General features: G+C 33.8%; 1 protein-coding gene across 5 annotated transcripts in view; it reads right to left on the bottom strand.

The window, feature by feature from the left end:
• Positions 1-22,016, bottom strand: part of Zgrf1 (zinc finger GRF-type containing 1) — a 78,164-nt gene that overhangs the window by 25,236 nt on the left and 30,912 nt on the right. For 3 of the 5 annotated variants that reach the window (XM_047566750.1, XM_047566752.1, XM_047566753.1), the window contains 8 exons: positions 16,949-17,069; positions 14,361-15,004; positions 13,089-13,227; positions 12,245-12,429; positions 10,276-10,472; positions 9,162-9,301; positions 2,358-2,501; positions 972-1,086 (listed from right to left, as the gene is read on the bottom strand). In XM_047566750.1, the coding sequence (XP_047422706.1) occupies positions 972-1,086; positions 2,358-2,501; positions 9,162-9,301; positions 10,276-10,472; positions 12,245-12,429; positions 13,089-13,227; positions 14,361-15,004; positions 16,949-17,069 (1,685 nt within the window). The remainder of the gene's footprint in view (positions 1-971; positions 1,087-2,357; positions 2,502-9,161; positions 9,302-10,275; positions 10,473-12,244; positions 12,430-13,088; positions 13,228-14,360; positions 15,005-16,948; positions 17,070-22,016) is intronic. The other 2 variants (XM_047566754.1, XM_047566755.1) reach the window with 2 other exon arrangements.

Genomic DNA, 22,016 nt, shown 5'->3' with positions numbered 1-22,016 from the left:
CTTCAATATATCTCATTCTACTCTAAGATCCAAGTCAGAATATCATACTACATATAGTAAACCATAAGGATATTTTTCAGCAAGAATTTCATTGGGGCAAGAAAAACAACACTCCAAGATGTTTAATAACAATCCAAATTGGAAAAGTGGACTTTTTCTATTATTTTAATGAATTTAGTATAATATAACTTCCCACTTTTTAAAAAGGATCTTGGTGTTTGAGAAATTAAAAATGAGATACACGTAATGTTAAGAATAAATCAAGCCATGGGTGGGGCATGCCTATAATCTCAATGGCTGAGGAGGCTGAGGAAGGAGGACTGCAAGTTCAAAGCCAGCATTAGAAACTTAGCAAGGCCCTAGGTAACTAGTGAGACTCTCTCAAATTAAAAAAATTAAAAGGGCTAAGAGTGTAGCTCAGTGGTTAACTGCCCCTGAGTTCAATTCCTGGTACCACCCCCCGCACCCCCCCAAAAAAATAGAATAAAATCAGTACTAATACACGCACTAGATTCAAGCTATAATTCTCATAAATGCAAATAATATATAGTATAAAAAATATATGAATTATAAATGATTCCAATGACTCCAATGATTCTTAAAATATTATCCTTTGATAGAGAAAAAAAATCATAGCACTTATTTATTAGCCCAAATCACAATAAACAAATAAATAAATAAATGGTAAATTATACATATTTCCTTTTCTTTTTTTTTTTTATTTTATTTGTGAGTTAGGAGGTTATTGGAGATTGAACTCATGGACTTGTGCATGCTAAGAAAGTGCTCTACCACTGAGCTGTGTCCCCTGCCCCCCTCTCTCTTCTAACTAATGACAGATAATAATCTCATACTCTAAAAGATAAACTTTTATTTGTAAAATTTAAATAATGTACTTTTACCATGTTTTCATAATCACTTTCAGTTATCATATTTTCATACCAATGACCCAAAGATAAATGATGACTTACATTGTTAACAAGTATGGCATCAGAGGTAGAACAGCTGGATTAAAGTAGTCCTGAATATTTTTCAAAGTTGTTAGTTCTGTGCTGGCATTGCAAACCAATAATGCATGGACCACTGCTATCAAGAAGACACAGAAAATGAACACTTGATGAATATAAATGACCCATTAAAAACTGGATTAAATGTCTTTATAACTGAGAGTTCATCTACTAAATTAATCATGACATAAAATAAATCTTTAAGTACATGCACAGGTCCTTGAACTTCTATCCATTGAATTACTACACTATCTACTCATTCCTTTCTATATGAGTATCCATAAATTGCATAACTTAAATCAAATTTAGAGTTCTGCATATCAGTAAATGAATAAGAACACCTGTTTTGAGTTAGTGCGCTGAGGCACTGCTTGATGGCCAGCAGTTATCTTTAATCAGCATATCACTTGTATTCTACAGAAATATTTGCGTAATTTTAAAACATTCTCTTGCATTTCTTCCCCACTTACTTTATTAAAATATATGGAAAACAGGAAATTAGCATGCTAGTACTGGTAAGGAAACAACTGCAACAAATATGAGAATCTCCATATGAAAAGGGATAAACATTTACTTAATGAGCCTCAGATTCATGCTGGTTGGACTACGTTTATTCCATTAAAAAAAGAAAAATCAAAAACTAAAAGCATATATGAAATAATAGGCATGTGTCATTAAATGCTTTGTCTGAATTAGTTATGAACCAAATTCAACTATTAGAAATCATTAGAGATCAAAACGTACAGAGAAGTTTACAGGCTCATAGAACTAAATAGGAATTCAACGTACTAAATGCTTCTTTATTACAAGAAAAATTTGGTGGGTAGCCTGTTCTATTAATAATGTTTCAAGACCAGATAATAAGATATTCTCAAAGCAAAAATCATACTATTCTGGCTCAACTCAATCCCAAATCTTCAAGACCTTCCCAAGGTAAAACTAAATTGTTTACTAAATATATATTCAGATAAACCAAGAGGATTAGAACTTGATGCAAGAAATTATTTGAAAAAATTCTCATTTATATGCCTATTATTTATACTTTTAAAAAGTCAGATATAAACTTGTAAAACTCAACTTTAACCTAATGCTTCAGTGAAGATTCAAGAATTCATTATATTGCTTGTCCTTATGGGGATTGAACTGCAGAAATACAGATGTATCAAATTTTCATACACATTTTTCAGGAACACATTGTATAGAATGGGAGAAAGCAGAGGTAGCTTTAAACACCATGGTTTTGCTGGCTTTAAGCAAACAATCCCATGCAGTTAGCATTAGTGCTCACAGTTCATTACATATCTATCATTCTTTTAAAATATAAGTTAAGACAGACAAGGTAATACTTACTGTTAGTAAGCCAATTAGAAGGGAAATAACCTTTCAAAGGCAGTAGCTCCACCTCATTGATAGATGATGGTCCAAAGAAAACACTGCATGCAATAAAAGTATCCAGTTCAAAGTCTAGAGTTTTTGAAATCACCCAAAGATCATCTAAAAAAACAAACATTTTTTTCCCTCAGCTTTATTGAAGTATGAGTGACAAATAAAAAACTGTACATAGTTAAGGCATATGACGTGGTATTTTTGAGGTGAGGAGGCTGCTGGGGATGATCCCTGGGCATCACAAATGCCAAGCACGTGCTCTGTCACTGAACTACGACCCCAGACACAACGTGATATTTCCACATAAGTATACCTTGTGAAATGATTTCCACAATCTAGCTAATTAACATATCCATCACCTGACATAGTTACCTTTTTTGTGTATGTATACTGAGAACTCTTAAGAGCTACTCCCTTTGCAAATTTCAAGTACACAATACATTATTAACTATAGTTATCATACTGAATATAATAAGATCTCTAGAACTTACTCATAACTAAAGTTAGTACTCTTTGATTACCATCTCCCCATTTTCTATATCCCTCAGTTCTTAGAAACCACCATTTTGCTATTTCTCTAAATTCAACTGTTTTAGATTCACATGTATGTGATAACATTTCCAAACGTGTGTCTGACCTTTTTTACTTAGCATAAAGTCCTCCAAGTCTGTACACACTGTTACAGATGATGGAATTTCCTTTTTTTCATGGCTGAATAATATTCCATGACATAGACATATATTTGTTTCCTTACTGAGTTGTTCAAGTTCCTTATATATTTTTGGATATTAATTCCTTATCAGATACATGGTTTGCAAATATTTTATCCCATTCTTTTGATTGTTTAATTTGCTATACAGAAGCTTCTAATTTGACATAATACCATTTGTCTACTTTTTTTGGGTGTTAGGGGGGTACCAGGGATTGAACTCAGAGGCACTCGACCACTGAGCTACATCCCCAGCCCTATTTTGTATTTTATTTAGAGACAGGATCTCTCTGTGTTGCTTAGCCCCTCACTTTTGCTGAGGCTGGCTTTGAACTCATGATCCTCCTGCTTCAGCCTCCTGAGTTGCTGGGATTACAGGTGTGCATCACTGTGCATGGCTATTTTTTTTTTTTTTTTTAATTTTATGCCCGTGCTTTTGAGTTCTTACCCAAAAAATCTTTGCCCATAGGACCGTTTGGTCTGTTTAGATAATATAATAAAATACCTTAATTGCTCTTTGCTTCATAGATATGCTACTTGCTGGATCCTCATATGGTAGAAGGAGCAAAAGGGACCAAAGAGGCTTTCAACCTCTTTTACAAGGCTACTAATCCCATTCAGGATATAATGCATTCATCACATAATCACTTTCTAAAGGTGCTGTGTTTTTGTTTGTTTGTTTGTTTGTTTGTTTAACCTAGGGGGTGGCATATATTAGGCAAGAGCTCTGCCACTGAGCTATACCCCCAGCCCTAGGCTCTACTTCTTAATACAGATTGAGTATTCCTTATCTAAAATACTTGAGACCAGAACGGTTTCAGATATAGGACTTTTTTCAGATAGGGGCCCATTTGCATATAACTAATGAGATATCTTAGGGATGGGTCCTCAGTCTAAGCATAAATTTCATTTATGTTTCATATATACCTTTACACACAGAAAGCAATTTTATTTATTTATTTATTTTTATTTTTTTCTGGTGCTGGGGATTGAACCTAAGGCCTTGTGCATGCAAGGAAAGTACCAACTGAGCTACGTCCCCAGCCCCAGAAGGCAATTTTACATATTTTTAATAATATTTTGCATCAAACAAAGTTTCATGGTGTAGAATTTTCCACTTCTGCACTCAAAAAGTTTGGGTCTTTGGAGAACTTTGGATTTGGGTTTTTCAGATTAGGGATGCTCAAATTTTTCATGGGACTTAAGTTTCAGTATGTTAATTTGTGGGGGGACACATTCAGATTATAAAACCACCTCATATGCTACAAAAAAAAAAAAAACAGAAGTAGTCCTGGGCTTAATTCAGGCTGACAAAACCATCTGCCAGGGCATCAGCAATTGGAACAGTGCCAAAGATCAAATCAGTAAGGTTATTAGCAGTTCCAGGGAGCCTAAAAACAACCACAAAATAGCATTCAATATACCATCCCATTTCCACCGATAAGCCTCTTTCAGGACAGCTGAACTTCCTCATCTCCTGCAACTATCTAGCAATCAGTAAGTGAATCTTGCCAGGCTCAGGCAAGAACAGAGGCTTAAAGGAGGAGAAAGATATGGAAGTCTTGAATGGTGTACTTTAAATTGAACAATGACTAAATTTTACTTCCAAAACTAGTTTGAAAATTACTGAAAAAAATCTACCAGATTAATTTATTTTAAATTTTCCCTGCTTCAACCAGGCACAGTGGTGCATGCCAGTAAACCCAGCAATTCAGGAGGCTGAGAAAGGATGATCAAGGACAGCCTCAGCAACACTGAGACCCTATTTCAAAATAAAAAACAAAAAGGGCTGAGGATGTAGCTCAATGGTAAGGAGCCCTTGGGTTCAATGTCCAGTACCTCCCACCACCACCAAAAAAAGGTTCCTATTGTAAACAGGAAGGGAGAATTAAAATGAAGAATAGTATAGTAAAGAAAAGTTTGAGACTTCATATATCTAAATAGTAATTAATTTATTTAATCACATGCATTTTCAAAGGGAAGAGAAAAAGGCAGGTATTAATTATAGAAAGGCTTTTACTTTTAATCATATATATTTCTTTACCCTTATTTTTTTTTCATTGTACAGGTTTATGTACTAGCTTAATATTTTTGGAAAACAATTTCAAATGTTCAGTTTCTAAAAAAACCCAACCACTTCATCATATATAATATACATTTAAAAAATAAAAACATGTTTCTGCACAAGTTTCCTAATGTGAACACATTACAAATTCTTTTGCTTATTGAATTAGTAACACAATTCAAAACGTGTAAAAAATGTCCAATAAAAAATCTTGAACAAAAACCAAATTTTAAAGACTTAGGGGATTCCTGATTCTGTTTCTAATCAAGAGGCTAAACTAACCACAAAATGGGATCCTAATTAGAATAAATTATACTCCATGTATGTATGTCAAAATATACTCTACTATCATGTATATCTTAAAAGAACAAATTTTTTTAAATGGGGGAAGAGATGAGGCTGAACTAGTATGATTGCTGGCTCTCTTCCTGCAGGGAATAGAGACAGAAGTGGAGAAACCCTCTACAGCTGGAATGCTGTTTTGAATTGGAATACCTAGAGTGTATCATTGAGGATTCTGTTCCCCTCCTCTTATTCTTTTTTTGTGGTGCTGAGATAAAACCCAGGGTCTTGTGCATGCTAAGCAGGTAATCTACCACTGAGTTACATCTCCCGCCTAGGATTCTGTTCTTACTTCTCTTGGCCCTCTCCCCAGGCCCAACTGCACTGAGAGAAATAAGACCGAACTATCCATAAATTAATTCACATTTCTGATCCAGAAATTCTCCATGCTACAGTTTGGATACTGAATGTTCTCCAAAGGTCTGTGTTAAAGGCTTAGTTGCAGGGTGGTACTATTGGGAGGTGGTGGAAGCTTTGAGAGGCAGGACCTAGGGGAAAGTCTTTACATCATTGGAGGAATGTCCCTAAAGGAGATTTTGACAACAGGGCTCATCTATTCTTTTTGTTTTCTGGCTCATGAGGTCAGAGGTTTATTTTGCTGTGTGCTCCTGCCATGATACGCTGCCTTGTTAGAGGCCCAAAGCAATGGAGTCACTTGATCATGGACTGGAACTGCCAAAACAATGAGACAAAATAAATCATTTCTCTTTCTAAGTTAATTATCTCAGGTATTTCATTACAGTGATGGAAAGTTGACTAATATACTCTGGAAAAAATATTAGGACAGCAATAAAAGCCCTGCACTCTAATGAACAGACAAAAACTGGTGGTAACTAACTAATCACAGGGCAGTCTCTATCCCACCTCAATTGTTCCAAATTCTGAGGGCTAAAAATTTTGCAATCTAAAAAAATTATTCTACTTAATATTGTTTTTCCTTTGAACCAAAAGGTTTAGACACTTCCTCATGGGTTGCTTTACAGGTGACAGTGGTTTTCTGGTGCCTAGGGCCCTCCCCGCTATAGCTCAGCTATACCCCTGATTTCTGGAACTCACTGAAGCTGAGACTGGGGTGGGTATTCCCTCATATGCATTTCCAGAAAGAAGAGCAGTATGAAAAAGTAAAATAGCATAAAGTAGCTCGTAATGTTTACATTAATTATATACTGAAATGATATAGCTTTGGATATATTTGGGTTAAAGTACATTATTAAAATTTTTTAAAAGAAGGCCTTGTTGAAGATTCTTCCGGAAGAAGAAAAAACTAAAACCCAGAAAATATAAAAGTTAAGAGAGTTGGAGGATAAATTCAGAAGTGCTAACATCTGAATAAAAGACATACAAAGAAGGAAGATTATTTGAAGAAATAATGAAGATCAATTTTCCAGAATTACAAAATAAAAAGGACTTCAGATTTAAAAGTCTTATAGTGTGGCCAAAAGGGGAAAATATGAAAAATCCCCAGTTAAACACAATTATCAGGAAATAAAGACAAAAATCATAGATAAAATTTTAAAGCTTCCAGTCCAAAAGAACAAATAACAGAAAGAAATAGAGTGCCCTCAGAGTTTTCAACAGTAACAATGGATACAAGTATAATTACTAAGTAAAAAGGTATGAAACTGTAGTTTCTGTAGGTCACAAGTATTAAGGGAAAACTCAGAGTCCAAATTTTATTTCATTATTTTATTTTTTGCAGTGCTGGAGTTAAAACTCAGGAATTTGTCAATGCTAGGCAAGTGCTCTGACACTGAGCTACAGTCTCAGTCAAAAGTCAGAACTTTATAAAAAACAGTCACAGAAAGATAGCAAATAAATTCATACTAACCCAAAAGTTACATTAGTACTACTTAAAGTAGCCTGACCTGAATGATTTGTAATTGTCAGAAGTAACTTCTGCTAGAATGTAATTCAACAAATCAATATAATGTTCCTTCACTGATAAAGTCTGGCAATAAAAAAGACAAAATAACTAAACAAGTCTGCCTAATGACATAAGTGATTTAAACTCTGAAGTAACTGTTTCCTTCTTTTGAAAACAAGTAAGTTTGTGGACTGGAACCAGCTGCAAATGATACTGTGAATATTACTAGTCTAAATAATGTCAACTGGGGGAGAAGGAAGATAGACAGTGAAGGAGAGGGTCTAGGGAAGAACCAAGGGTTATGAATGTTTTCTGAGAAGTTGTTTTACTGGAGGTAAGATTTAACTATCACTTTTTAAAAAAGGCAAGAAAGGAGTTAAAAGAGCAAAGAAAGAGTGGGATAAACAAATAATTTAAGATTGTAGGAACATATACAAATGTATCATGATTATAATAAATCTAACTATTTGGGCTTGTTTATAGGTCAAATTTTTATAATTGAGACATATGGTGTTTATAAGGAACACACCTATGAGAACACACAAAAGTGAAAAGAAAGGATTCAAAAAAGATTTATCAAATAAATATTAGCAAAAACACACCTGGCATGTCTACATTAAGAAATACATTTTAAGAAAAAAGTATTAAAGTTGGAGAGGGTCTCTACCTAATGATAAAAGTTTCAATTTGTCAAGACGGTAACAGTAACTTAAAACATACATGCACCTAATAAAATAAGCTCAATATATAAAATGCAAAAGGAAAGAAAATAGCAAGGAGAAAGCATACCATAGAATATTTCAACTATCTCCCTGAATTGCTGATACAAGACTAACCAAAAATTGGCAAGACTAGAGAAGATCTGGAGAAAGCAATTACTAAACTTGATCTGATTGTTAAAGAGCTCTGCATCTAATAATATGCCATTAAGAACCCTGATGAACTTTAAAGAACAGGATTATGAAAACCATAATCTCTGCTAACTAGTAAGTTTGTAAACTGAAACCAGCCTGCAGATGATACTCTACAGGTTAAGTCAAAAGTTAATAATAATAATAATAAATAGAAATTTCCTTAAAGACATGCTTATTAACTTGTAAGCTAAAGATGAAATCATAAAGGAAAATTTAAACGAAATAATTTAAAAGAAAACAGTACTTCAACAAAAGTAGAATGGTACTTTGAGGGAAATTTACAGTCCTGATTTTATATTAGAAAATAGTAAAGCCTCAAAATTAACAAGCTACCCATCTGACATAGGATGTGCAAAAAAGATTACACTAAATCCAAACAAAAAAATAAAGGTATTGTGTCCACCTACAATCAAAATATATACATGTATATATTGTATATGTACATATATATATTTAAAGGAAAAAAAAAAGAAGAAGAATGGAATTCAAAAACAAACCAAAACTAGGCTGGGGATATAGCTCAGCTGGTAGAGTGCTTACCTTGCATGCACAAGGCCCTGGGTTCAATCCCCAGCACCACAAAACAAAACAAAAGATACTTGCAATCTTTTGATCAACATAGGCAAAAGATTGTTCTCTGAAAAAACTAACCAAATAGGCAAACCACAGGCATATATAATTATATCACAATGAATCCTATTATTATGTATAATCATCATGTACCAATATAATCTTTTTAACAAAAATTTTTAGGAAAATAAATAAATAAAAAAGCACTTGGAATATAGCTCAGTGGTAGAGGACCTCCAGTCAGGACTGGAAAAAAAGTTCAGTTATTTGTAAATGAATCATCAACATGACCAGACCAACTTACCTTTGCTATAAATTGAAGAACTTTCTTTCCGACTCAATTTAAGATAAAGTTTGCTTTTCTGCTCACTATAAAATTCAGGATTTACAGCAGTAAACTTTTTAAGTTTGCCATACTGCTTTCTCTGAAAATCAAACCCTTTCCTGAAAAAAGAATATAAATAAAAATGAATTTGAATATTAATTTTTTAAAAATCTTCATTTTTTTTAATGACTTTCTAAAAATCTTTAAGACAAAACATGAAAAGGAAAGGACTGGAGTTCTGTGCATTTATATACTTTCATACATGCATACAAAATATAAATATTCCATCAAATGAAGAAAATAGTAATCATCACAGAATCATCAATTGATTGACTGACTGCAGTGCTAGGGATCAAAACCATAACCCTGTGCATGCTAGGCAAGCACCCTGTCACTGAACTATATCACCAAACCCTGCAATCAGTTTTAAAAGAGATGAAGATAAGAAAAGGATCTAAAAGATAGAGAATATCAATTTCTATGACAGTAAAATGAGAATAATACTTGTCTCCACTATCTCCATATCTTATAGGTTACTGTGATAATTAAATAAGACAAAGTGCTTATAAGACAGCCTAGCATCTAAAAGCTCCCAACAGATTATTAAATAATCATGCAAATGATCATTATACTTTTTTAGTAATCACACTTCTATAAAAAACATGTTTCGTAAAAGTACCATTCTATCATCCTAAAGGCTATACAGTTCAGACTTGTGAATGATCACCCACCTATCATACAGAACAGATAAAATTATTCCTATCATTTGTTCAACAGTTTCCCTTGAGAATGTGAAAAAGAGCCTGGACTATACATAAAAATGGTTAGAAAAATAGCCTCCTATTTAGACAGAGTTAAAATAACCTTAAAGATTCACTTTCATTTTAAACTTACAGCAACTAAGGTATTCTCTCTGTTAGATACTTTTCCTATCTCAATCTCTTTTAAAGCTGTTGATAATCCTGTGAGGGTTGCTATTTTCTAACTTATATTATTATTTCATTATTAATATATATTTATATATAACATATTTTTTAATGTATATTATTTTCTGATAGTAATTACAGTAATTATTTGGTAACTTGAAACATACCTCACCAAAAGATGGCATTCCTCATACAGTGGTATCTTTTGACTTCTCAAATACAAACCAATACTCTTAATATCACTTAAAACCATGCTAGGTTGAGACTCTTCCTGTGTTAACCATACAGGAGTCACTTCCTCAAGCCACTTAAAAAATTTACATTGATCAGCTTTGGGTCTGTCACATGTATAAAACAGACGGCCCTAAGGAAGAAAAAATACATTACAATTTAGGACTGGGGGTGTAACTTAGTGGTAGAGTGCTTGCCTAGAATGCATGAGGTCTTAGATTCAAAACCCAACACTAAAAAAAAAAAGAAAGAAAGAAGATATTAATTTGGTAAGAAAAATGTTTCTTTTCTCTTTTTTTTTTTAATGTTTGTCAACACTTATAAAGACTACTTGGTATTATTAATGTACCCTACAAAGTCACTATACAACTTAATTTTATTATTAATTTAAATATTACAATAAAACTTAAAACCACCTATTTTCCATCTGTTTTCTCTTTATCAAAGGGAGAAAAAGAGCCGGGCATGGTGGCACATGCCTGTAATCCCAGTGGCTCGGGAGGCTGAGGCAGGAGGATCATGAGTTCAAAGCCTGTCTCAGCAACTTCGAGGTGCTAAGCAACTTAATGAGACCCTGACTCTAAATAAAATACAAAATAGGGCTGGGGATGAGGGTCAGTGGTCAAGTGCCCCTGAGTTCAAACCCCGGCACCAAAAAAAGAAAGATATTATTCTGAGAATAAAATTATTTGAAATCAACAATAAATTAAAATTTATGATTTCTCTGATTGTGTTCATCATAAACAACTTGAAATCTATCCAGAAACAATTAGAAGCAATATCTCTACATTTCTTTTCCAGCTGTTTTCCTCATATAAGTATGTATGTGCACACATATACATACATGTATAGTGATCTTTTTGAAAACAAAATTTCAGATGATACATTTTCTCTACTGTAACCTAACCATTACACCCAACAATATAGTATAAGCATGTAACCATGTCATCGAACAATCTTAAAAAAAAAAAAAAAAAAAGATTTTATTAGCTATATTTCATTCTTCATGGCTATGATATTAGTTATGAATTCTTGTTTCTGGTAACTAAATTTAAAATCAAACTTATATAATTAATGAAATAGAATATGCAAATAGGTTAAGAAAACTATTAGGAATGAAAGCACAATCTTACAAATGCATACAAGCTATCAACCAATACACATTTTACTAACCTGCCTTCCTCTATGGTATGTTATCAGCAATATAAATTAGGTCAGTCTGATTTTCTATTCCTCTGGTGTTGTTGGGATTACAAAGTAGACTAGTTACAACCTTCATTTCTTTCTTTCTTTCTTCCCTCCTTTCTCTCTCACTTTCTCTTTTTTTTAATTTTGAGGGCAGGAATACTGTGAATTGAACCCAGAGGCATCCTACCACTAAACTATATACCCCAGCCCTATTTATTTGGTTTTTTTGGTTTGTTTATTTTGAGGCAGAGTTTTGCTAAGTCGAAGAAGCTGGCCATGAACTTTTGATCCCCCAGCCCAGCCTCCTGAGGATTACAGGCATGTACCACTATGCCCAGAAAACCTCCATTTCTTTCAGGCTCATTTCTGCATGTTTCTAAACCCTCAGGTAGAACATATTTTCCTCAGTGGGCTCACTATATCTTGGGCATATCTTTCAGTTTATCTATTACAGTAATATATAAAATTTTCTTTCATGTATCTCTCTCTGTTTATTACTGAGCAGTAAGTTCCTAAACAACTTAAAGGTTGATCTTAACTCATATTTTTGCATCCTAGAACACAGCTCATTCTTTTCATAAAAACAATTTTACTCTATTAGTTCCTAATGCTCAAACAGAAGGCTCTGAAATCAAGTCTCATTCTTCAAGCTTTCCATAAAGCAACAGTTACCTAATTATGCATAAGACAAGTATTAGGTGTGTGTGGGAACAATACCTTATTTGGACCTTCCTTTTTAACCATAACAAGTTTTGCAGGTTGATTATGATGACAGGATGGCAAATTATTTTCTACAGTTTTCAGTTTCTCTCCTTTTGAAGATGTGTAAAATGATATGTCAACTTTTGAAAGAGCTTTGTGCAACCTTTGTGCCAACTCAAACAGCAATAAATTTAGATGTTCTAGAAAAAAGTAGATAGAGCTGAAATTAAAATACAAAATAATTTTGTGTTTCTATCACATGTGCTCTTTGTTAGCCAAAACTGATAACAGCCTTTAAATAGAATCAAATAAAACGTAATACAAATATCCTTTGTTGTGGTAGTGGTAGTGGTAGTGGTAGTGGTAGTGGTAGAAACTGAACCAAAAAGGATTCTTCCCCTGAGTTATATCCCCGATCCATTTTGCTTTTTAGTTTGAGACAGGGTCTTGCTAAGTGGCTCAGGCTGTCTTCAAACTTGTGATCCTCCTGTCTCAGTCAAATGGCTGGATATATAGACATGAGCCAGTACAGTTTTTTTAAAGGTGGAGTTGCCCTTGTATCTCAAAACATTCAGAACTGATCCTACATCATACTTAAAATTTTCCACTTAATTTAACAATGTCATGAAACAGTTCTATCTTAAAAATGAAAAGTATAACTTTAAAAAGATAATACTGTCATTTTCTATTTTCCAAACTCTATTTTGATCTTAAGTAGAATAATGGTTACTGTCAAAAACAATTAAACAAATGGAAAATAAATCTCAAGTGGAGAATTATGAAAATTCATAATACACTTTCCCATAGTTCTATTACACTAAGCAGTCATCAAAATGAAATAAAAATATAACAGTCATACCTATGATACAAGATGTAAAAGTCTGCTTATAATGAGCTGGAGACTGAAAAACAGTTGGTATGTGAATCTGCCTTTTGGGAAGATAAGCACATTTTACTTTCTGTCCACTTGGGAAGCATAGCTCAGAGTGATTTATCTCCTGAAATGGAATGATTCAAGTAAACTCCAAAACACCAGTTTATCATTAAGTAAATTATTTTTCATAGATATGTTTAATATACTAAATTTACTTTTGATTTCTTGAGTCCATGAAAATTGTTTTCTAATTTTAAATGAGAATACTGATAGAGCCAGAATAACAATGCATGGCACTTTTAGTTTTAAATAACATTTTTGGCTATCTCTTAATAAGTTTTTGAATTTTTTTCTTTTTTTTTTGTTATATATAACATTATGGTTCATTTTGACATAACTATAAAGACATGGAATATAATTTGCTATAAGTCAATCCCTAGTATTTATCTTTTTCTCCCCTCCTCTCGCCCCTTGTTCCCTTCCCTCTACTCTACTAATCTTTCTGCTATTAGAGTTGTTGTTTTTTCTAATTAGTGCCTTGTGTATATCACAATCATGAGATTCACTGTGGTACATTCATATATGTACATAGTAAAGTTAGGTCAGATTCACTCCACTGTTCTTCCCTTCTCTTGTCCCTCTTCCTTTCCCCTCAATCCCCTTCTATTCTAATGATCTTTTTTCTATTTTGATGAAATCCACCTCCCTCTTATCCCACCCCCACCCCCCTATTTTTGGGTTAGCTTCCACATATCAGATAAAACATTCAATTTTTGACTTTCTGGGTCTGGCTCATTAGTTTTTGAATATATTATGCCAGGAAAAAACGTAACTGAATGAATCATTATGTATCTCTATTTCTTGTTATGACTATAATAATTATAACCAATGTATAATAAATGTACCTTTATCCTAATAATAATCCATTTGAAAAATTGACTTGATAGTCATAAATAAAAACAAGAATGGTAATATTTATATTGGAAGTACCGAAACAGAAATAAGAGCTATAATTTATCAAATACCTATTATATGGCAGACAGCACCAGATACTTTCAAATGTATAATTTCATTTAATGTTCACAACTACTTTAAATCAAAGGAGATGATGTAACCACAGCTAGAGCTCTAGATAAAAAAAATCCATATATTCCAAAAGTAAAACTACACCTATGCAATTTTTTTCATTCTTTTGTTGAAATTCAGGCGGCAACTACTGGAAAAAAAAATCACCAAGAGACTGGTGCATTTCCTCACCTGTAAATCCTTTGCACTGTAGTTGTAGCAGACAGACTTTCCTAACACATTTTGAACTTCCTCAGATTTGGAAGTCTGCTTTAAACTCAAAGAAAGTGCTTTCTTTCTGGAAACCAAATCTTGACTGCTAAAACCCTGCTGCTGTTGATAGAGCACGCTTTTTATCATTTGCAATCGCACAGAGTCTAAAGAACTTTCATTCATAGCCTCACTCTGTCTTTCACAGGAGTCACTAAAAAGCATCCCAGAAACAGCCTCAGTGAAGAAGCCATCTGTTCCTATATCGACTCTGTTTGAAGGAGTCAGGTTACATTGGGATGTATTTTCATATTTCAGCCACTTGCTTTGAGATTTAGTATTGAGCAATGAAACATCCCTTGGAGACATTTTCATAGCTTCTTCAGAGAAAGTTTCACTTTGGTCCTCAGGCCCAATGCTAAAGGGAAGAGCTGCTGACTCTTCACACAAGTTGAACGCGGGGGAACCAGAAGACTCTGGTATGTCACAGTTGATCACAAATGAATAAGAGTCTAAGTTAGGCAGTTCAGGAGAAGGTGGCAAGGCGATAAATGGAACTCGGGCTCTACTTACTAATGGGAGCCTCTGAAGGTTCTTATTCTTCAAAGAACTAAATTTTTTCATTCCTGAAAAAAACCAGAATGCTGATGCTGATTAAATAGAAAATGTACTATAAGTCATCACCAAGACTAATGTACCAACTTGTCCTGTAAAAAAAAAAAAATATATATATATATATATGCATATATATACACACACATATATATACACATATGCATATATATTTTTATTCCCTTTTAAAAATTAATGGTTTTAATCTCAAAAATAAAATTTCAAAGATAATTTACAGATTTTGAAACTTTATTTCAATACTAATAAACTTGAAGCACTCTATCTTTTCCTTCTTATCTAAGGATTTTTCCCTAAAAATTATATTATATAGTACTAATGGTTTCAAAGCATTTCAAAGCCAAGAAAGAATGTATCATTCTCAATTTATAGATGAGACCATAGGAGACCAGAAGTAACTTGTCTGCCAAGTGGCAGGGTCAGGGCAAGAACTCAGAACTAAGTTTTAATATTTATTTTATATTCATTCTCCAAAGACTGAATTTCATTGCTCACTTATTACTATGTGACTGTAACTTTCTTCATATACTCATTATATTCACGAATTATTATGTTACTCTTCAGCATAAAGATTTTCACTTTATTTGATCTACTAGTATATGGTAAGAATATAATTCTGTTAACCTCATGGTAGACTTTTGCCTGAATGACTTTTATAATTCCTTCTATCATCAGCTTTAGTATAGAGATACTACTGGAAATGTAAAAAGCAATAAATATTTGTTGAATACCTAGAAATATAAATAATACTGCATGGAAACTATGCAAGCTTAAAGTTTTCATCTGACAATGCTATAGATTTCTGTCTTATAGTAATGTACCTTTCAGACAACATTTCTATTTTGTGGGAAATAAATTCTGGAGATCATTTGGGAAGTAGTAAAGCAGTAGGTAAGTCAATGAATATTCTTTTATAAACTGCTATGTTGTAATTCTAACAAGTTGGTCAAGCAACGCTGAAAGGAAAGTTAAAACTCCATTAAGGAAGTAAAAGATTCATGGTATAACTGTAAAAATCTCATTAGTCCCCTGCCACTACATTTGTTATAAAATACCTACTCCTTCCATTCTGACTCCAAGTCACCTACCCACTCACATAAAACTTTTTTCCTTTTTATAGCACCCACTTTAAACCAAAAAATTTAAATACAACATCATCCTCACCCAAAACTTCAGAATTAAGGGAAGATATATTGATGAGATTATAAGAAAAGAGAGAGGAAGCACAGCACAGTTAGTATATGCCTATAATTCCAGCTACTCTAAAGGGCTGAAGCAAGAGGATGCAAAGTTTGGATCACTCTGGGCAACTTACGCCCTGTCTAAAAAAAAAAAAAAAAAAAAAAAAAAAAAAAAAAAAAAAGGATATAAGTTAGTGGAAGGCCTATAGAATAATATTGTACTTATTAAGAAGCAGAGTTCACAAGAATCAAAATGTATAAAAACACCGAGGCCTGAGAGTACAATGGTGACAGCAGAAATTGAAGAGTTTCCTGATACTGCCAGAATCTCAAAGCAAAAAATGAAACTAAGGTTATGCTAAGGTCACCCAGTAGTTTTGAGGCGAGATCCACAATGAGTCATTCCCCTGGAAGAAAAAGCGTCCATAGAGGGGTCACACTGTGGAGTTACAACTGTGAGAAATGTCAGTGGTATGAGACACTTTTCAGTGGCATGTGATAAGAAAGCTGAAGTGAGAAGTAAGAAGAAACTAGAAAACCAGAAGGGAGTATTGTACTTGGGACAACTATCTAAAATAGGAAAAATCCAAAGGAAGAAAAGATATGGGAAGGCCTCAAGGGATATGACACAAATCCAGTTCCAAGGAATTTTGGGGTTATTAACAATCTCCCAAATAAAAAAAACTTCACTACATGGAATAAGAATTATTTGAGTAATATAGTAACATCCGCCCTCCAAGAAGAGAAAGTCATGGTCACCAGGTAAAGTTTTTGCTTTCAGGGATTCTTCAGAGAATTCTAGCACATCTTCATTTTTTGAGTTCAAAGAAAAAGTAGAAACAGGACTCAATGTAGAGAACTTTTGTTCTGGTGACTTCACCTATAAAGAAAGAAGAAACAAAATCAAAGACCAAAATCTTACTGCATTTTTTCCTTATAGTTTGAATAACTTGGTAATCTATATTATAAAAATAATGATATAGAGCTATGGTGAGGACAAAGAACCATAAAACTTTCCAAAAGGACAGGATAATTCATTAAAATCAACAAGAATAATGGAAGTAAAATACAAAACATAAAGTCTTTGAATTTTGAAATGGGTCTGATTCTCATAAGGACTGAACTGGGTTATGAGAATTTGGTTCTAAAGATCAATTTCCATACTGAGAGACTCAGGTTTCATGTTTGGACTTGTGAAAATTTAAAGCCCTACACACAGTTTTCTCTTACGTCCTCCAATCTGGAGTTTATCTACAGTTGATCTAAAGTTCAACATATTGCTCCTCAATGAAGTGACTTTTTAAATATATCCCAGATTCACTATTATTCTCATTAGATTAGCATTTAATTTTGCTGCTGCTGCTGCTTTCAGAAATAAACCATCTTAAAATCTAATATGATATCACCTTTAATATATGCTTGTATAAACAGAATAAAAAACATTTAGAAACTGTTAAGAGTGGTTTCTGGGGGCTGGGGAGATAGCTCAGTCGGTAGAGTGCTTGCCTTGTAAGCACAAGGCCCTGGGTTCAAACTCCAGCACCCAAAAAAAAAAAAAAAAAAAAAAGAGTGGTTTCTGATGGGAGTGGGATCAGAGGGAAAGGACTATTCTACTTGTAATTTCATACTCTTCTGAATGGTTTGAACTTATAAAACTAAATATGCTTGTGTATGTGTGTTCATTTTGTCATTGTTTTTTAGTAAATGACAATAAAAATTAAGTTTTTATACATTAGGGCTAAAGTGTATTTTAGTGGTAAAGTGCTTGCCTGGCAGGTGCAAAGCCTTGGGTTTAATCCCCAGCACACCACCACCGCCCAAAAAACCCCATATACACACACACAAACACGTATATATATATACATATACCTACATTTTTTAAAGAACATTTTCTTGATTGGCTACTGAGTTTGGGGTGTTGTGCAAGGAACTAAGGATGAGAAAATGAATATTCATAGTCTCTCCACTCAAGGAGATCAGTCTAATGAAAGATATAGACAAATGGGGAATTATAACTTGATCAAATTGATAATAATAGTTTTCCTACATTAACAAGTTCTTACTTATGTACCAAGGATTGTTCTGAGCACTTGCGATTGTTAACTTTAATCCTTACCACAGCCATATAAGGTATAAACCCTTATTTTCCTTACTTTGCAACTGATGGAACTGAGGAAAAGAGCATTAAGCAGTAAACTTGCTCAAATTCATCCAGTTTATAAGCTACAGAATTGGGAATTCAAACCTGGGTAGTTTAGACTGCATTTCCAATTCAATAAAAATTACAGTAAGAGGAAATCCTGACTGAATATTCTACCCTGGTCCCCTACTACCTTCTCCACAAACTTGCCAGAGTTCTTTCTAAAATTTAAGTATTTCACCTCTATGATCAACTCTCCAATGGCTTTCAGTGTCTCTCAAAGTAAAGCATCTCTTCAAGTGTCCTATGTGGCCCCATCTGACCAGGTTCCTTCCTTTCTTTGACCTCACTTCTATCATTCTCCCTCCCAGTCACTCCTCACTCACTCCATAGTAGCCTTGCTGTTCTACAAACTGACAAGCCTTCTCCTGCATCAGACCTTTTACATTTGTTATTCCCTCAGCCTGGAATAATTTCCCTTCCTTCACCTAAATCTCTAGTCCAATGTTATCTTATTGAAAAGGCCTCACCTTACCTATATAAATAGAACTCTATCCCCACCTGCACTATCTAACTCCCTTATATAGCTATCTGATTCTCCACAGCATTCAAAACCCTCTATATATTTTCATTGTCTGTCTCCCTTTACTAAAATATAAATTCTATGAGGACAAAATTTTGTCTGTTTTATTCACATGCTTATCTTGATATGTAACAAAAAATAGTTGCTCAAGAAATATCTGCTGAATGAATGAATGACTAAATATGTCAATCTTTGTCAGGAGTTTGCCATGGTCTTCATTTCTTACCTCTCATTCAATATTTAATTCTCTCTAAACTATTTTCTAGAAAACCTTCCCATTTAAATGACACTGCTCTTGCCAAGGTCACCAATGACCTCCAAGTTGCTAGATGAAATAGGACATCTTTCTGTCCTTATTTTACTGGATATTTCAACAATAACTTATCGTCTCCAATCTGATTCTTGAGAATGGGAGATAACCCAGTCTCCTCACTCTCTACACTTTTTAAATGGATCCATCCATTCCTATTGCTTTAAACTTTTCTTTGAGCAACTGAATGCATAAATATCTTCTGTGAACCAAATCCATATAATCCAACATCTCTACTTGTCTGTTTCATAGGCATTCCTTATCCCTGTCTATATACTCAACAAACTGCTGCTTCCTACTAGAGACTGAATTAGGTGCTCCCCAAATTCACATGTTGAAGCCCTACTTCTCAATGTGATTGTTCTTAGTGACAGGGTCTTTAGGAGAAAACTGAGTTAAATGAGGTCATAAGTACAAGGCTGTGATCTGGTATCAGCAGAGACACCAAAGATCACTTACTTTCTTGCCTATATATGTTTGCACACATGCTCTCTCTCTCTTTCTCTCTCCCTCCCATTTTCCCTCCCTCTCAACCCTATCCAAGGCAGACAAAAAAGGAAAGGCCATGTGAGAACATTGCAAGAAGGCAGTCATCTGTAAGCTGTGAAGAGATCCTCACCAGAAACTGAGTCAGTTGGAACCCTGATCTCAATCTCAGGAAAGTTTCTTCAAAAAATGATGCAGAAAAATTGGATATCCATATGAAGAAGGAAAAAAAACTAGAAACTATGCAACCAGTAGAAGAAAATGGAAAACACTGTGGAACACTGGTCTGGGGAAAAATTTTTTGGATATGTCTCCAAAAACACAGGTAACAAAAACAAAAATAAACTAATGGGGTTACATCAAATTAAAAAGCCTCTACACAGCAAAGGAAACAATCAACAGAGTGAAGAGACAACCTACAGAATGGAAGAAAATACAAACAGACTATTCATCCAATAAGGGATTAATATCAAGAATATAAGAGGAACTTAAATAATTCAACAGTAAAAGAAAGAAAATAATCTGATTTTAAAATGGGTAAATAATCTAAATAGACATTTCTTAAAAGAGAATTATCGAAATGGCCAACAAGTATATGAAAACATCCTCAACATTATTAATCATCAGGAAAATGCAAATCAAACCACAATGAGATACCATCTTTACCCCAGTTAGAAGGGCCATTACAGAAAACACAAACACACACAAAATGCTGGGAGGATGAAGACAAAGGGGAACTCATAAACACAGTTAGTGGGAATGCCAATTAGCAAAAATATTATGGAAAACATTAGAGTAGAACGAGATGACCCAGAGACCCCACTACTGGATGTACAGCAAAAGGAACTGAAATCATTTTATGAAAGAAACATTTGTATTCCCTTAAGTCCTGCAGCACTATTCACAATAGCCAAGATAGGTACACAGTGATGATGGATAAGGAAACTCTGGTGTACACACACAATGGGATATTTTTGAGTCACAATAAATGATGAAATTCCATCATTTGCAGTAACAAGGATAGAAGTGGAGGACATGATGTTAAGTGAAATAAGTCAGGTACTGAAAGACAAACACCGCATATCCTCACTTATATATAGAAACTTAAAAAGTTTATCTTACAGAAACAGAGAACACAATAGTGGTTACCAGAGCTTAGGACGGGTATGGGGGAGAAGGGGAGATGGTGAGAAGATGGTTATTGGGGTACAGAAGTACAGCTAGATAGGAGGAATAGTTTTCAATTTTCTATAGCACAGTCAGATAATGATAGAAATCAAATTAATTGAATATTTCAAATAGCTAGTAGAGAGGATTTTGAATGCTTCCAACAAAGAAATGATAAATGTTTGAGGTAACAGATATGCCAGTTACTCTAATCTGATCATTATATAATGTATACATGTAATGAAATGTGACACTAAACCCCATATATATGTACAATTGTATGTCAATTATAAATAAAAATGCACTTTTAAAAATGCATTAAAAATAAGCCTGGGGCTGGGGATATTAGCTCAGTTGGTAGAGTGCTTGCCTTGCAAGCATAAGGCCCTGGGTTCAATCCCCAGCACCGCAAAAAAAAAAAAAAAAAAAAAAAGTCTAAGTGAAGATGAAAAAGTTTTAGAGATATTTAATACAATGCAAGTATGATTAATGCTATTGAACTTTATACTTAAAAATGATTAATATGGCCAGATGTAAAGGTATAGGCATGCAATCCCAGTTACTCAGGAGGCTGAGGCAGGAGAATAAGAAGTTTAAAGCCAGCATGGGCATCTCAACAGCACCCTATCTCAAAATAAAAGAAAAAGGGCTAGGGATGTAGCTCAGTGATAGAGCACTTGCCTACCACACATGAAGGCCCTAGGTTTAATCCTAGTACTACCAGAAAAAAATAAAAAGAAGAAGAAAGGCATAGCAAATAATTGTTTAAATGTTCTTAAAAGTCTAAGTAATAAGCCATTGTGTAATGTTTAATTGACTATCTTCTTCTGAGTGCTATACAATGAAATGGTATTTCTTAAATGATAGTATCTTAGAATTTGATGAAATACAGAATTTTTTTTTTTGCAGTACTGGGGATCGAACTCAGGGTCTTGTGAATGTGAGGCAAGCACTCTACCAGCTGAGCTATCTCCCCAGCCCGAAATACAGAATATATTTTAAAGTCCAGAGACTGCTATATGTAAGCAATATGTCACGCATATTTTAAAAGGCACTTATCTCTCTTGGATTAGTTATTTTGCTCAAAAACATTTTTTGTAGATTTAGAATATATAACATATAACCATAACTGATATATATG

Source organism: Sciurus carolinensis, chromosome 10, assembly GCF_902686445.1.
Source record: "Sciurus carolinensis chromosome 10, mSciCar1.2, whole genome shotgun sequence".
Lineage (NCBI taxonomy): Eukaryota > Metazoa > Chordata > Mammalia > Rodentia > Sciuridae > Sciurus > Sciurus carolinensis.
Note: the sequence above shows the minus strand (reverse complement) of the source record. Positions and strands in the feature narration are given on the sequence as shown.